General features: G+C 48.3%; 3 protein-coding genes across 3 annotated transcripts in view; 2 read left to right on the top strand and 1 right to left on the bottom strand.

Annotated features, from left to right (window-relative positions):
* The window catches only part of ARID3B (AT rich interactive domain 3B (BRIGHT-like)), a 41,941-nt gene extending 40,205 nt beyond the window's left edge, over positions 1 to 1,736 (bottom strand). Inside the window, exon 1 of the mRNA XM_009880969.1 lies at positions 1,146 to 1,736. Within this exon, the coding sequence (XP_009879271.1) occupies positions 1,146 to 1,736 (591 nt within the window). The remainder of the gene's footprint in view (positions 1 to 1,145) is intronic.
* A 1,883-nt stretch (positions 1,737 to 3,619) lies between these two features.
* On the top strand, positions 3,620 to 12,268 carry LOC104282842 (actin, alpha skeletal muscle-like). Its single transcript, XM_009880970.1, is given in 3 exon segments — positions 3,620 to 3,652; positions 11,886 to 11,934; positions 11,937 to 12,268. Coding segments are annotated over 3 exon segments (414 nt in total).
* Positions 12,269 to 13,581: 1,313 nt separating this feature from the next.
* UBL7 (ubiquitin-like 7) overlaps positions 13,582 to 17,089 on the top strand; it is a 6,369-nt gene continuing 2,861 nt past the window's right edge. Inside the window, exons 1-5 of the mRNA XM_009880964.1 lie at positions 13,582 to 13,765; positions 14,831 to 14,950; positions 15,609 to 15,691; positions 15,813 to 15,897; positions 16,604 to 16,661. Of these exons, the coding sequence (XP_009879266.1) occupies positions 13,582 to 13,765; positions 14,831 to 14,950; positions 15,609 to 15,691; positions 15,813 to 15,897; positions 16,604 to 16,661 (530 nt within the window). The remainder of the gene's footprint in view (positions 13,766 to 14,830; positions 14,951 to 15,608; positions 15,692 to 15,812; positions 15,898 to 16,603; positions 16,662 to 17,089) is intronic.

Below are 17,089 nucleotides of genomic sequence, written 5' to 3' on the forward strand. Positions count from 1 at the left end.
ACACCAGCTTGAGTAATACTTTCTTCAACGCAACCCCTCTTGAGAAGCGAGCACGGAGAAAACACGGCAGCAACTGGTCCTCGAACTGCTGCCTGTGACAGCATAGACCGCGTCATCTCCTGCATGCAACCAACAGCTAAGGGGAGAGCCGGCCCTGAGCACCCGCAGCAAACTTCCAAGCCACCACGAAGCAGCTCCAGCTTTTCTACTTCATAGGGTTCGCAGGAGGGAAGGAAAAAACAGCTCTGTTTTGGTCCTCAGAAGGTTTCTTAGCTCAAAGGACTCTATCTGAAGCAAAACCTAACTCTCTTCACACTCAGGCTAGAAAAGGACAATTAATTCCAACTTTTCTTCTCCTTTATTTAAACCATGCGGTCCTTTGGCTCAAGTTCAATATGCAGAAACGCTGTGAATGTCTCTGAAAGTCTGCTCAAGTCAGCTCTAACAAAACAGCACAGGAGCGCTACATTAACCGAAATACCCACTTACAACAAAGAAAAGAATTCTTGATCCTCTGGCATTTACCTAGAAGGAGTAGTCACTCTTTATTCAAACAGAGAATTAACCTCCTACCAAAACCAAGCAGTAGCAAGTCAGCTCCTTCCTTCCCACCCACGAAATATAAAGTCGGCTGTGCTTACTCACGGGATCGGTGGCAGGACATGCGCTCTTCCCCGCCTGCCCACACCACCAACCAGAAATCCAGCCACAGTCGCTGCATCCCTGAGGGCTTACACAAAAGGGCTTATAGATGTCGTGCACGAAATAACTTGAGCGAGACGTTAGCAGGCAAGTGTCTACACCAAAAGTAAATATAACACCAGCCTGTTCCATTCTGAACGGCACAGCAGCAGTGACATAGAAGATAAATGAGCCGAAGATTAAACCTCTACCTCCCCACAAAGGTTCTCACAGATTGGGGTTTCTGTATCATTAGCTGGAAATTTGCAGCTGTAAAGCAAATCTCTTTCTAAAAGAATAAACCTGGAGGAGTACACCAGGGAAGCATCGTTGTGCACATGTCCGGTTCTTCACAAAGCACTTGCAAACAGCCAGCGCTTGTTACAGGGCACAGAGCTAAAGAAACCCTCGGTCTGATTGAATATGGTCATTCTTACGCAGAAAGAAGCAATGTTAACACTGACCTGTTTGAGCTGCTCGTCCAACCGCCAGTTCTGGCGTCCAGACGGGGAACCGGAATACGGTTGCTTAGTAGTGTCTTTACCCTGTTCTTCTTTGCCCTGCTGTCCCCGCTGGTGCCCCGAAGCTGGGAGAGGATTAGAGGTAGAGGCCACTCTTTGGTTGTGATGGGCAACTTTGGGAGCATGAAAATATTTCAGAGCAGAGCAGGTTTCTTTTCCAGTCACATCAGTGCCATCCTCAAGATCGCCACCTTCCAAACCCCCTTCTTCCTCCTCCTCCTCCTCCTCTTCTTCTTCCTCCTCTTCTTCATCCTCGTCTTCCTCTTCCGGCTCTGAATTCATGCTGCTCTGATCAAAAGCCCGCGTAGCTCCGGCTGCAGGTGGGCCTCTGGCCAAGGGACCAACAGCGGAGCCGCCCGAAGCCCTGCCAGATGTGGCAGCTGGGACAGCCTGCTGCACGGCCAGCTGCTGAGTGTAGAGCAGCTGGGCTTCCCTCATCTGCCTCTGCTGTCTCTCCCTGGAATCCATCTGCAGAGGCGTTTGCTGCTTCTGCTGCTGCTTCTGCAGCTGCTCGACCACAGCTTCCAGCTTCATCCCGCAGTTTGCATGGCTGGGAAGAGAGGGGGGCGTTTTTGACTTTATCTGGCAGGGTTCAAGCCCCGACCTTGGGAGATTGGCAGAATCTGAAAGATAGACAAATATTTGTCTGTATGAATATAAAATGCTTTCATCTTTTCCCCAGGAAGAGGATAAATAGAGTGCAAAGCCAATACTCTTTCCTGTGCAGGAGACCGTGAAACAATCAGCTTCATGTTTAACAGCCTCAGGCTCAAACTTGCATTCAATTTTCAGACTGTTTAATTGTATTTTCAAGCTGAACACATTTGCTATAACCTCAGTTTCATATACCCCAAAGACAGCATCTGAAATGCCTTTGTCCGCTGTCCCAGCAGTTCATTTTTGCTGGAATCCTTCCACACTTCCTAAAGAATTACTTTTGAAATGTTAGGTTTAACATCTAGGGTTTGGTGCTTCTGAAACCACTACCTTAAAAGGAAATAGCCAGGATGATAAGCTTGACCATATTTCTATTAGAAAACGGGCAAGAATTTATCGCACACCGGTTATCTCTCAATTCTTTTATGCTTTCATTACGTTACTAAACTCTTTACACTTTATATTCAGCCATCATTTTCCCAAAGAGAGTGAGATGCGAGTAAAGCAAAGGCCGCTGTAGCCTGAACCTGACTGCTGAGGACGGAGCCTCCACTTCCCAGAGTTGCCAGCGCACCTCAAGCTCCGGCGGCGGCCTCCCTTCGATTTTCCCAGCCGAAGGACCCGAGAGCCTTCCCAGCTCTCCATTTTGACCCGCAGCAAGCCTGTGCTGAGCCAGCACCAGCCTCCTCTTGAGCAAAGACCAACAGAACAGACCACAGTCGGAAACACAGTTCAAATCTACAGTAAACCTTAGAAAGACGACGACACCGCCTTTAATCCCCAACCATTAAAATCAGCATGTGCATTTCGGGCTGTGTGTCACAAACTGGACCTGCTGACAAAGACAGTCCTCCTCAGCTTTTTTTTTTTTTAATGTAAAAAGATGCTTAAACAGATCTCACTTGCTGCCCTTCAAGGTTCATTGATATCAAAATACAGAGAAACAAAGGAAAGGCCAACTACAAACAAGCTACAGAGTCTCCTGGCCACCTCCCACCACCCTGTTTACAACCAGCACTGAGCTATTTGAGCCACATACTTGGAAAAAAAAAAAAAGAGGCTATTCTACTCACACACATTTTCAAAACGGGCACAGTTCTGTTCTGAAGCAACAAACAACCTACCAGACACCAGTTTTAAAAGCAAAAGACAACTTCCAGGGTCCCTACTGCAATGCCGAGTCTTCCTCTAAGGTGGTCAGACCGCGTCTCTCCTACAAAGCGCGAGCTCCGATGCCCAACTTGTTTTTCTCTCTGCAAACTCTTCCCTGTGCTAAACAACAGCCCATCACCAAAATGAAAAGCCTGGCCGGGTGCGCTTGCATTTTTATCTAGCGGGCAAGTGGCATCGCTTTAGCTTGCAAATGAAACAATATAAAGTGGATTAGTGGTTTGAATGTCAGGAGCAATAATGCATTACCTGCCAGCTGAAAAGAGTCTTAGGCTCCGTTCGGGAGGCACAATACACCATCTGGCCTAGCTCCCACACACACACGCTCCTCCAGTAAAGCAACAATGAACTGGTACGGGTGTTGCAACAACAACCATAAACCAAGCTGGGTGTTAAAGAGAACCTACAGCCCACACCTTGCTGTATATTGTTGCACCTGAGGCACGGTGAGGTGTCACCTCTCCCGCCCGGGGGATATGCAGCAGGGCGTGCGGTTAATACACGCCTCGGGTACGTTAACGATAATAAATGACCCAACAGACGGGTTAAGACGCCGAGCAAACACACCTTGGGTGCAGCAACACCCAGGTATGCGGGAGCCCGTGGATTTCCCGGAGTATCGGGTACAATAGCGTGTGACAGGTTACGGCAGGATTTCCGCCTGGCTGCCGAGGGTTTTCACCGGAGCCCAGCACAAACCTCGCGAGCCTCCAAAAAAGATGGATTTTTGGATGCAGCAAACATGCCCTCGTGTTATTGCGGAGCGGCAGCCAAGTTTACAGCCAGCTTTAAGCCAACGAAGAGATGCATTGCTCACAGTGAATAAAGTCACAACATCACGACAGAGTTTGAGAGCTGCAACTAGACTCACAACATTAAACCTTTCCAGTTATTAACACCCATTTTACCCTCGGCATGGATATTTCCTTACTTTTTGTGCCTCTCCCAGCCGAGGCAGTGAATGGATTCGCTTTAACCTTCAGGTCCTCACACACCAGCCTTTTGTGCTGCTTTTAATCCCTGGGAGAGCAGTTTAATTAAAAAGCCCCTCGATTTGAATTTTTAACCAAGCTCTACGCGTGGCAGAATCGGGCCGACACCGTCTGTGGTGGAGTGGGGGATCCTCTCAGGTCTGTGGTGGAGTGGGGGATCCTCTCAGGTCTGTGGTGGAGTGGGGGATCCTCTCAGGTCTGTGGTGGAGTGGGGGATCCTCTCAGGTCTGTGGTGGAGTGGGGGATCCTCTCAGGTCTGTGGTGGAGTGGGGGATCCTCTCAGGTCTGTGGTGGAGTGGGGGATCCTCTCAGGTCTGTGGTGGAGTGGGGGATCCTCTCAGGTCTGTGGTGGAGTGGGGGATCCTCTCAGGTCTGTGGTGGAGTGGGGGATCCTCTCAGGTCTGTGGTGGAGTGGGGGATCCTCTCAGGTCTGTGGTGGAGTGGGGGATCCTCTCAGGTCTGTGGTGGAGTGGGGGATCCTCTCAGGTCTGTGGTGGAGTGGGGGATCCTCTCAGGTCTGTGGTGGAGTGGGGGATCCTCTCAGGTCTGTGGTGGAGTGGGGGATCCTCTCAGGTCTGTGGTGGAGTGGGGGATCCTCTCAGGTCTGTGGTGGAGTGGGGGATCCTCTCAGGTCTGTGGTGGAGTGGGGGATCCTCTCAGGTCTGTGGTGGAGTGGGGGATCCTCTCAGGTCTGTGGTGGAGTGGGGGATCCTCTCAGGTCTGTGGTGGAGTGGGGGATCCTCTCAGGTCTGTGGTGGAGTGGGGGATCCTCTCAGGTCTGTGGTGGAGTGGGGGATCCTCTCAGGTCTGTGGTGGAGTGGGGGATCCTCTCAGGTCTGTGGTGGAGTGGGGGATCCTCTCAGGTCTGTGGTGGAGTGGGGGATCCTCTCAGGTCTGTGGTGGAGTGGGGGATCCTCTCAGGTCTGTGGTGGAGTGGGGGATCCTCTCAGGTCTGTGGTGGAGTGGGGGATCCTCTCAGGTCTGTGGTGGAGTGGGGGATCCTCTCAGGTCTGTGGTGGAGTGGGGGATCCTCTCAGGTCTGTGCTGGAGTGGGGGATCCTCTCAGGTCTGTGGTGGAGTGGGGGATCCTCTCAGGTCTGTGGTGGAGTGGGGGATCCTCTCAGGTCTGTGGTGGAGTGGGGGATCCTCTCAGGTCTGTGGTGGAGTGGGGGATCCTCTCAGGTCTGTGGTGGAGTGGGGGATCCTCTCAGGTCTGTGGTGGAGTGGGGGATCCTCTCAGGTCGCTGGGGTTGGGAAGCATCTGTGCTTGTCTTCCCCTTGTCTACTTAAGGTCTATGTGTCTGTATATATATATAACGATAGCCTGAGAGAGCTGGGGTCGTACAGCCTGGAGAAGAGAAGGCTCTGGGAAGACCTAATAGCCTCTTCCAGTGCCTAAAGGGGCTACAGGAGAGCTGGAGAGGGGCTTCTTACAAGAGTATGTAGTGGTTGTGTTACAACCAGGAGCTGAGAGTGTAGCAGATACATAAATGTGCAACTAAACAAAAGCGCTTTTTGCAATTATGGGCAAGAACAAACAGTGCCTTAAATAATTAGAAAGAACCAGTTTACAAGCTTCCAAAATAAATGGAGGAGTTGCAAAAGTTTCTGTATTTATCTCCCCCCCAATCCACACGGAGTTCTCCTATTAACTGCTCAAACCAGCCATCATGGTCAACGAACATGATAAACAGAATGGCCTTCTCTTCTTTTAAATAACGGAATGGTGTTCTCTTTCTTCAAAGGAATGATCCTGAGTATTTGCTCTTAATGCAGTTGCAGGGAAAGGCCCACACCAAGAGCAAGGGTAAGATCTGCCTGTAAAACATGGTGAGAGACCCACAGGGTTGGGCTATAATGGTACTGAAGGGAGGGCTTTGGTCTCACCAGACAAAAGTTTGTGAGAAACCTGGGTAAAAAGTAGTGGGTTAAAGTCCCATGAAAGAATAGCAGGTTGGAAGTCCACAAATAATGGTATAAAAGGTTGGACTGCCTAATGTCTTGGTACTTAGTCTTAAGTCATTGTCTTGTGTAGTCAGTGTTAAGCTATTATTTTCCTTGTGTTTTGTGTTGATTGTTTGTACTTGTACTGTCTTATAATGGGCAATAAGCCCTTGGCAGAAGAGGGGATCTTGAAAAAGTCTCCTTTAGGTTGTGGACTGAAACACTGGAAACAAATAGGAGGGAACTCCCTCACGAGGAAACAACTGATTGAATATTGTAGTAATTGGTGGCTGTTATATACTTCAGAAGACAAAGAAAAATGACTGAGGAATGGTACTTTACAGCTTACGTTCTTTTGTAGAAGGGAAAGCAAATGGGATGAAGTACTGTATGTAGATTTGTTTTTCACTTTAAGGTACCACCAAGAGTGGCAGAAGGATTGTGGGTGGACTCCACAGGACCCTACAGTCTTGGCACTGGAAAAAGAAAGAGGGAATAAAAACCTGAGGTGTTGTTCACCATGTAGCATTGGGAAAAGATACCTCAAATGTGAGAGGGAGGAGGATGATTGAGAGTTAATGGTGGCCCCAAGACAAAAGGGAAGAGAAGGAGATTTGGGTGGGAGGATGACCATGAAGACGGGGAAGGGCAAGAAGAAGGTGAAGCCACAGCTGGGAGGGTGAAGGGCAGTTTGAGGGGGTGGAGGGATTTAACCCAATTGCAGGTAGAACCAGGGGTAGATAGGAGGGGGTTATTCAAGTGCCATCAAGACAGGGAGTTGGAAATAATGGTCTGGTAAGGGTAAAAGTACTGTTTTCAAGACCTGTGGTCTTGAAGGAAACAGCAGGAGTTTACAGGGAGGATCTGGAGAAAGTGGGTAAGGTATTTGAGACTGTTATTAGAACCGAAGACTCTGACTGGAATGATCAGCAGGTGATTTTGGGAACATTACTGGACAGTACAGAAAAGGGCATGGTATTGAATGTAGCCTGGAAACAGGTAGAGGGGGCACATGCTAATGGAGACTCGCAGGGAGCGGTAGACCAGTGTTTTCCTACTACAAACCTGGGGTGGGACCCTAATCAACTGGGACCTCAGGGGCTCTTAACCAGATACCAGAGGTACTTGCTATTTGGAATAAGACATGCTATGCCAATAGCAATTAATTGGTCAAAACTGTATGAAGTTAAACAAGAACCAAATAAATTGGTTCTGTTGGAACTGTTGCTGTTGTTGCTGTTTATGGAATGGCTAAAGAATACTGCTAGGAAATATATGAACTTGGACCCACAGCTGGAGGAGGCTGTGCAATTAGCCTCTGTTTTTATGGGACAATCTGCCCTGGGTATATGAAAGAAACTCCAAAAGTTAGAAGGAGCAGAAGGATTTGGGAAGGCTGGAGGTGGCTTGGACTGTCTATAACAACAGAGAGGGAGATCCACCAAGTCCGCAGGGAGAATCAAAGAGAGGGGAGATTAATTGCTATGTTGATGGGAGTTGCTCTGGGACAAATGGGGCCTGGGGAGGTAGAGGAGGCTACAGAGGAATTGGGAGGCAGAAGGGAACTTGTATGGCAGAAGATCGGTGTGCAATCTGGAAATGGTGAGGACGTTGGAAAAGTGAGTGTCCTAGAGCCAATAACCAAGGCTCAATCCTGCAGCTCGTCAAGGTGATGGGTTTAGAGTCCTGAGGAGGACTGGAGGACTTGGATTGGGAAAGCACTGGATGGTTCACCAGTTCCTATACATGCCTGAATGTCCAATGCCCATTATAGGGAGGGATTTGTTGAGTAAGTTGGATGCACGGATAACTTTTAAGGAAGGACAGGTCAAACCAGAATCAAAGGCTGTGGAAGCAAGAATTTTTGTTACAGAATATGCAACAAAAGGAGGAGGAAATTCTAATGGAGACGAAGGATGGAGTAATACCTCTGGTCTGGGCCAATGAAGTTCCAGGACAACCAAAACTGGCAGATCTGGTAAAGATCATTCTGAAACCAGGAGCCAGACCAGTAAGGCAAAACAATATCCTATTAAGTTGGAGGAAAGAAAAGATTTAGAAGGGTTAATTACAAAATTCTTAAATTACAGATTGCTGATAGAATGTGAGTGAGAATATAATACTCCAATTTTGCTGGTGAAAAAGCAGAACAGTACAGACTATAGGTTAGTTCAGGATTTAAGAGCTATAAATCAGATCGGCCAAGATATATGTCCACTAGAAGCCAAACCTGTATACCCTGTTAATGTCTCGAAGAGAGGAATATAAGTGGTTTACGGTTCTTGATCTTAAGGATGCTTTCTTCTGCATATTGCTAGATAAAAGCAGTGAGGAGATATTTGCTTTCAAATAGAGTTCCGCAACTGGATGCAAAATGCAACTTTAGCAGATGTGGGTAATCGGTTGGCCGATAAAGCTGCTAAGGAGGTAACAACAAACCGTCCTCGTATTCGTACTGGCCAAGCAGATAGAACTGTTAGTGTCAGAGCTTAATTATAGTAAGGCAGAAAGGCATCTAGCACTGCGTCTGAAGGCAACAAGGAATGAAAAAGGTTGTTCAATAACCCCTGATGAGCAAGTTATAGTACCTCCACAGGTAATGATCAAGATAGTAAAGGAAAAACAAAGAAACACATTGGGGAAAGTGAGACCATGATTGATAACCTCCGTGATCAGGTTATTAGTGTAAGAATGACTAAAATAATTAAATCTGTGACTGAAAGGTGTAACTTGCCAGAAGAATAACCCAGTGAACAGGAAAAGACCTCCTTCTGGAGTAATCAAATGGGGAAAAGTACCAGAGGATTACTGACAAACTGATTTTTCAGAATTACCAAGGCAAAGTGGCTACAGATACTTGTTAGCCCTGGTGGATACCTTCTCAGGATGGCCAGAAGCTTTTTGTTCTTGCACCAAGGCAGTGAGGGAAGTGATTAAGATACTATTAAAGGAAATAATTCCAAGGTTTGGGGTCCCAATAGGAATGTCATTAGATCAGGGTCCACGTTTTATAGCGGAAATAATCTGTGAGTTGAACCAGGTCCTAGGAATTCAGTGGGATCTACACACACCATGGAGACCTCAATTGAGTGGGAAGGTAGAAAGCATGAATCAAACTTTGAAATGACAAATAAGCAAGATATGCCAGGAGACTTATTTGAAATGGCCAGAGGCACTCCCATTAGCCCTTTTAAGGGTTAGGATACAACCAGGGTCTAATAATAAGATTAGCTCCTGTGAATTAGTATATGGAAGACCATATCAAATGCCACTAGTCCCAGGAGAAGACCATGTAAAAGGGGAAATGGATTTAAAATCTTACTTGGTTTCTTTAGGGAAAAACTCCTGCAGCTCTCCAAAAGCACATCATACTAGTGGAACCTCTCGTCTTAGACACTCCGGTTCACCAGCACCAGCCTGGAGACTGGGTATACGTAAAATCATGGAACTTGGAGCCTGTCCAAGAAAAATGGAAAGGACCCCACCAGGTGCTCCTCACAACATATACTGCCGTTAAAGTTGAAGGAATAGAACCCTGGATCCGCTACACTCGAGTAAAGCCAGTGTCAGCCTCGTTACGGTGGACATCCACTGCAACCGAAGACCCGTTAAAGCTGAGGTTCCAGAGAAGATGAGGACCTGGGATGTAGTTACTGCCATTGTTGTATGTGTGAATGCTACTTTGGTCTCTGCGGCCCAAAGCAAAGGAAGAGAATGGGTAATAGAAACTATGCGATTCATTGATCGGAAAAGTTCAGAAGCAATAGAATGGGAGGACCGAACAGGAGACCCTTATTACTCTCAGCTGTTAAGGTATAGAGCTTTAGGGATGCAACGCCGAAAGAGGGATTTGGAATCAGGGCAGCATTCACAAGAGTTGCCCTTATGGAACCCAGAGGCAAATCTGTGGGAAGAACTAGCTACTAAAGTAGTAAACACTTCTACCTTTTGTCTACAGTCAGGGAAATCTGTCACTGATGTGTTCACATCATGTTTAGTTGGAGTACCAACTCCGTTAGATACTCTTAGAAATTATACTTTCCAGTATAGCACTAAACTTCCAGATGGGAATACCATTAGTTGGGAAATTAGTAATGAGGCTTGTCCTCAGGAAACTGTGTTACTCCCCACTGGAGAAACTCTGTGCTGGAGCAGTCATCTTTCTACAAGCTATAGTAATATTAATTTTGAAAATTTAGGGCCGAACAGCAATCAGTTGGATAGAAAGATGATTAAAGTGAGATTTGGGAACTCTTTTCCTGCAGAAAGTTGTGTAAGATTTGTCAATTGTACCCGATCTTGTAGAAATTTATCTAAGTCTGTGCCACATTTGTCTTGTAATAGTACCTCTGACGTAAACTCTAGTTTAGTCCACACCAAATTACCTTCTGGATGGTTTTTATTGTGTGGAAGGATGGCTTATACCTACATCCCAGCAAATAGTACTGGGGGGCCTTGTTCTATTGGAAGATTAGTCCCAAATATTAATAAACCTGAGGACCAGGATAAACAGGACAAACGTGTTAAACGATCAGCCCATCAGCTGGATGAAGCTTGTGAATCTGAAGTAACACTTTTTAGTCCAGCTGAGATCTCGGCAGCGGCTTTTTTAGCCCCGGGAGTCGGAGTTGAAATGAGTTATCAGACAATGAAGAGATTAGCTTGTGCCTTAGTGAAAAATATCAATTATACTTCACGAGCGTTGTCGGTGATCGAAGAAGAATTAGGTCAGCTTAGACAGGCCACTTTGGAGAATAGGGCAGTGATTGACTATTTGTTGTTAAGATATAATCATGGATGTGAAGAATTTCAAGGAATGTGCTGTTTCAATTTAACTGATAAGTCTGAAATCGTTGAAGGGAAAATTAAACGGATACATGATCTGACCACAGGAATTAAAGGGAAGAACTTGATTGCTCCTGGTTAACCAACTGGCTTCCAAACTTTGCATGAGCTAAACAGCTGTTTGTTGCTGTTATGATAGTTTTCACAATTGTCGTGTCTTGTCTAATGATTAGTGGTAGACGTTGAATTGCCTCCTGTTGTGCTTGTTTATGCAACCCTGAAGGTCAAAAATATTATAACTATCTAATTTAGGTGAGACTCTTAAAGGATGAACTTTGGAAGTCTCAAAAGGAGTAATTGTTACAGTCAGGAGCTGAGAGTCTAGTGGATATGTAAATGTGTAACTAAAAGATTAAAAGCGCCTTTTGCAATTATGAACAAGACCAAACAGTGCCTCAAAGAACCGGAAAGAACCAGTTTATAAGCCTGCAAAATAAATGGAGGAGTTGGACAAAGCTTCTGCATTTATCTTCCCCCGATCCATATGAAGAGTTCCCCCATTATAAGCTCAAACCAGCCATAGCGGTCAAAGTGTGACAAACAGAAGGACACTCCAAGTCAAGGCCTTATGGGGAAAGAATGACCAGGACCTCACCAAGAGTTCACTCCACTCCTCTGCGACCACTGAACACTACTAGGGACCACCCAAGACCCTCTGTGAAGCCCCTAATGGACTTGATGTGCATGTGCTGGGGTGATGTAAATATTATAATGAGTTCTGGGAAATGTAATGACTACTCGTATTCCGTGTGGTTGTAAGTCTCTGTGGATCTGGCACTTGGTGGACACTTTGGGTGAAGAGATCCCCCCTGTCCCTAGTGCCGAATAAAGAAAACACCTGATTCTTAAGACTACATTGCTGTTAAGAGGTTCATTCCCGATTTTGGTGACAATAGGATGAGGCGTAATGGCTTCAAACTGCAAGAGGGTAGATTTGGGTTAAATATCGAAAAGAATTTTTTTCACTATGAGGGCGGTGAGCCCCTGGCCCAGGTTGCCCAGGGAAGCTGTAGCTGCCCCATCCCTGGAAGTGTTCAAGGCCAGGTTGGATGGGGCTTTGAGCAACCTGGTCTAGCAGAAGGTGTCCTCTGAGTGTTTCCGATGCCTTGAGGCCATCTTCCAGCCTTCCTGGGCGTGGAGTCCTGTGGCATCCATGAGACCACCTTCAACTCCATCATGAATTACGATGTGGACATCCGGAAGGACCTGTATGCCAACACCGTACTATCCGGTGGTACCACCATGTACCCTGGCATCGCTGACAGGCTGCAGAAGGAAATCGCTGCCCTGGCACCCAGCACCACGAAGGTCAAGATTATTGCCCCGCCAGAGCCTAAATACTCTGTCTGGGTCGGCAGCTCCATCCTGGCCTTGCTCTCCACCTTCCAGCAGATGTGGATCAGCAAGCAGGAGTATGATGAATCAGGCCCCTCCATTGTCCATTGCAAGTGCTTCTAGAGGAACTCCTGGCAGTCATCTAAGGAGTCAATCTCCTCTTTCTCCCATGTTGGACCCAAATCATCCGACTGTTACTTATTTCTTTTTTTTTTTTTTAACTGATGTGTTGAGGTACCAAGTAGTGGCATGTGTGTGTTGATGGCCTGTTAGGCTGTAGTTCTCCTGGGGCTGGCTAGCTGCTGCTGCTCCTCCTCTGGCCTCTCCGGAGGGTTGTCCACTTCTATGTAACACCGGTAGGATGACAGTAAAGTTAGACTTGTCACCTTTAGGTTTGTCACAACTGACTCCTTCGTAGGAAAACAGATAAACTCCTTAAGCGTAAAAACTGTAAGAGGTTATTTTGCTTTTGTTGGAGTGGGCTCTTGGTCTCCTTGCTGCAAAGAGTTAACTGTGCAATACATGGTTTTGGAGTCAAACCTGGCCTCTTTAAAACTTAGAAAACAAAAATTTGGGGTAAATGCTAAACTAAACCATGTAATGGCACTTTTTAAAGCTGCCTCGGGCTGTGCGGACCATTTCAAGAGCTGTTGGGGAGGAAAGCGTGGTTGGTATGTGGCTGGGGCAGCCTTTCTGCCCTTTCACGGTAAAGTGGCTGTATTTAGAATGCCAAAAGCCCTTCTTGTCAGGAAAAAAACCTGTGGCCTCTGCTTTTTCGGGAGCGCAGGAACCGCTTCGCGCCCGGGGCGCGCCACCCCGACTGCCGACTCTCCCCGCGCTCCCGCTTTTAAACCCCCGGCCGGTTGCCTATTGGCTGGTCCTGCTAGGGCTAGCCAATCGGCAGCCTCCTTAGTGTTACGCACCGCCTTCTCTTGGCAGACTCCGTCTCCCAGGGTGCACCGCTGCCGCCGGGCGGCACTTCCGCTTCCGGTGCGCCCCGGGGACGCGGGTGAAGCGGGGCTGCGCGACGGGAGGGGGGGCACGGGCGGCGGCTACACCCCCTCTCGGCTCCACCGTCTCTGTGCCGGGCAAACGGGGTTTCGGGGGCTGGAACCTGGCTTGGGGCACGCAAGTGCCAGGAGAACCGGGCCGGGCCTTGCTCTCGGCCTGTCTTCTCCCTCGGTTGAGTGTTGAGACCGGCAGGGGTGTTTCTGCCTTCTCTGTACCTCCGGGTGTGGCTTAGGGCTGAGGTAGGAACCTAAAAAGCGTGGCTGTGTGTCGGTCAGGCCTCCTGGGGGTTTCCTGCCAGCTACCCAGAAAAGGTTTGCTAACTAATGGTCTGGATGGGGGAGAATCTCACTTTGGTTTGTTTTCCTCCTTTTCCAGAGCTTTGTGGGTCTTAGGTTGGCTTGGCTGTGTTCAGTGAGAAGGCTGCCATGTCCCTGCCGGAGTGGCACATCGCGGTGAAGTTGGCGGATCAGCCGCTGGCTCCCAAATCCATCTTACGTTTGCCGGAGATAGAGCTGGGAGAATGCCCGCTGGGAGGGTGCAGCATCTCGTACCTCAAGCAGCTCATCACTGGCAAACTTCAGGAGTCCGTCCCAGACCCTGAGCTCATCGGTAGGTGCCCTGTGTGGATCGTTTCGAAGTCCTGCCGCTTGGGGCCACCCTTTCCTCTCTGCACGGCGGTGGGGACACAAACATCCTGCTGTTAGTGGTGCTGGGCTTTGCGGGGGAGACTTGGCACCACCAGATAGCTCGGCATGGGGGCTCAAAGCTTGCTCCAGAGACCCTGCTACGCTGCAGTAGGCTTAGTACCTTGTGATTTGGATAGTTTGTTCTGTGTTTGCTTGGGATCACAGTGCTCCTGCAGTGTCCTCATGTGAGAACTGTGAGAGAGGTCAGCCCTTCTGGTGTGCGTAAAAAAGAGTGTGGTGAGCAGGTCAGGGGACCTTATCGTCCCCCTCTATTCTGCCCTGGAGCACTGTGTCCAGTTCTGGGCTCCCCAGTTCAAGAAAGACAAGGAACTGCTGGATAGAGTCCAGCGGAGGGCTACAAAGTCGTTCAGGGGTCTGGAGCATCTCTGTTATGAGGAAATGCTGAGACCTTGATCTGTTTAGCCTGGAGAAGAGAAGACTGGGGATCTCATCAGTGTTTATCAATATCTAAAGGGCAAGAGGATGGGGCCTGACTCTGTTCATTGGCGCCCAGCAACAAGGCAAGGGGCACAAACTGGAACACAGGAAATTCCATCTCAACATGACGAGAAACTTATTTGCTTTGAGGGTGCCAGAGCACTGGAACAGGCTGCCCAGAGAGTTTATGGAGTCTCTTTCTCTGGAGATATTCCAAACCTGCCTGGACACGATCCTGTCTGACCTGCTCTAGGTGAACCTGCTTTGGCAGGGAGGTTGGACTAGGTGATCTCTGGAGGTCCCTTCCAACCCCGACCGTTCTGTGGTTCTAAAGGAGTTGGCAAAGTCTCATTCTGTGAATCTCAACTCCATGATTTCCTCCCTGAATCTCAGCTCCATGGTTTCCCTGTGTTACAGAGTCCCAGTGCTGCTGACCAGATGAAGCAGCTACACAGAGCGATAACCCCCAGGCAGTCCTCAGTTCTTAAAGACCCCAGGCCCTTTCTGAGCGTGCAGTCAATACGTATCTTTAGATGTTTGTCTCTCCTAGATCTGATCTACTGTGGCCGTAAGCTGAGGGATGACCAAACGCTGGAGTTTTATGGCATCCAGTCTGGCTCCACTGTTCATGTCCTGCGCAAGTCCTGGCCTGAGCCTGATCAGAAGCCAGGTGAGGAGGAGGCAGTGTGGGTTACCGCTTAGGTCTCCTGGGGTTGTGGTTGATGGGGGTTCCTTGTGACGGAGGAACAGCTTCTCTTGTGATTTATTTCTGGGAGTCTGATGTGGGGTTTGGAGGAGGATTTGATCGGTGTGTTTGTGTGGGAACTCTCCACCTCTAACAGCAGCAAATGGGTGTTATGTTTTCTTGCTGATGGGTGAGTTAAGGAATGAGCCATGTAATGTGGAGAGTGAATATCCCTTCCTTAATTGACTGTGGCCAATTTTCGGGTGTTGCCAGAGAATCGGGAACAAAGTGACCGATTACTCAGCTCAAGGGATGAGCAGGCTTGTGTGTATTCCTAGTCCACCTGACTGTAGAAAAAGATGGGTTAGTTCAAAGTTGTTACTTTAATACAACCCCTTTTGTATGTGTAGGAGGATATATCTGTATAATATGTATAATATACAGTTCCCTGTTACGCTGTGGTAAATGTACTGAGATATCCGCAATCATTAGTCTGTGCCCTTCCTCTCTTGGTCAGTCAAATCCAAGGGAATGAAAAAATCACCCCCGCTCTTACAGCGTGGAAGTCCAGTGGCATGTAAAATGGCTAGTAAAGCTGACAGAAGGAGAACCATATTCTGTTCTGCTATTTTTCCTCCCTCAGAGCCTGTGGATAAGGTGGCAGCAGTACGAGAGTTCCGGGTCCTTCACACTGCCCTGCACAGCAGTCCTGCCTACAGAGATGCAGTGAGTGGGGCTTCATACTTTGCTGTCTGGGTGTCTTTTGTCTGTCCCCTCTCTGTGAAGAGAGTCCTTGAGTGGTGCCTCGTTCTGCGGCGCTGCTGATCTGCTCTGATTTCTCTGGCAGGTCTTCAAAATGCTGGGGAACAAGGAGTCGCTGGATCAGATCATCGTAGCTACTCCCGGCCTCAGCAGCGACCCTGTTGCTTTGGGTGAGTCCAGATGTGATCCAGAGGATCTTAGAAAAGCCAAATAAAGATAGTCTGTGTTTAATTCCTGAAACGGGGGAGGGAGAGTTCCCCTTCTCTGGAGAAAGTGTCTTTTTTGGTTCCTTGGTGGAGCATAAGAGTAAGTGCCTGCTCAGGTGTCAGAGTTGGGAACAGAGTTCTCTGTTGGGAACGTCTGGGGATGGACGCTGGCTTTGAAAGGGTTAGGGAATGTGGAGTCCAGAGGAAAGCAGTGGGGATGGATGCTTTTTTCCTGCTGCAAAGTGTTACAAAAATGTTCAGTAAATCTAGCTTGCTTGTTCTGGCCTGGGATGTTACCAGCTCTTTTGGCACATTGCTATGAGGCAGGTGGAATATGGGATGCCGTCGCAACCTCTCGGAGCGAGCAGCCGGCTGGGTTGAGCTGGGTGCCAGATTCGATCCTGCCCTTCAGGTGGAGCTGTCTGCACTGGAGCACAACCCGTGCTGGGAAAGCCCCAGCCCTTGGGTGTGCGTGGCTGTGATCGAGAGTCTCTCCAGGAAGACATAAAAGGCTTCAGAGAGAACAATAATAGAGTATTTATGTTGTTTGCTAGTGACTCAGTTCCTGAAAAACAATTAATTCTTTTGGTTTTTCTCATGACTCTTGTTTGACTGGCTCCTGTTTCTGGTATCCTGTCTTTTACTCGTCATGTTTCCTGGTCCCTCCCAGGAGTCCTGCAGGACAAGGATCTCTTTTCAGTGTTTGCAGACCCCAACATGCTGGACACGTAAGTTCACAGAAGCCGGTGCAGTGACTAAGCAATGCCTTTGTTGTGCTGTTGTGTGAAACTATTTCTCTCTAGGTGGGAGACGGAGTTCTGCTCCTACCTGCCAGTACAGAAATGCAGGATGGGACTGTTCTTCCTTGGCAGCAGGAAAGAGGGAACCGATACTTTGATACACGTCTACCTCCACTGTTGGATTAGACCAGGGGATATTTAGTGGGAGACAGGGCCATAATCGCATCCAGATGGTGGGTTCAAGTCCCAGTCTGGTTGCTCACAGCGGAGGGTTGCTCCCATGAGAGCATATGGCAAATGTATGCAACGGGAGGGTCAACATGGGATTGTGAAGGAGCCTCAATTTCTCTCCCTGTGGGGAGGTGTTTGTTGCTGGACAGCCAAAGGCAATATCTGAGGTGCTGCTGGCGCAGCCA

Source organism: Charadrius vociferus, unplaced genomic scaffold (genome assembly GCF_000708025.1).
Source record: "Charadrius vociferus isolate BGI_N301 unplaced genomic scaffold, ASM70802v2 scaffold933, whole genome shotgun sequence".
NCBI lineage: Eukaryota > Metazoa > Chordata > Aves > Charadriiformes > Charadriidae > Charadrius > Charadrius vociferus.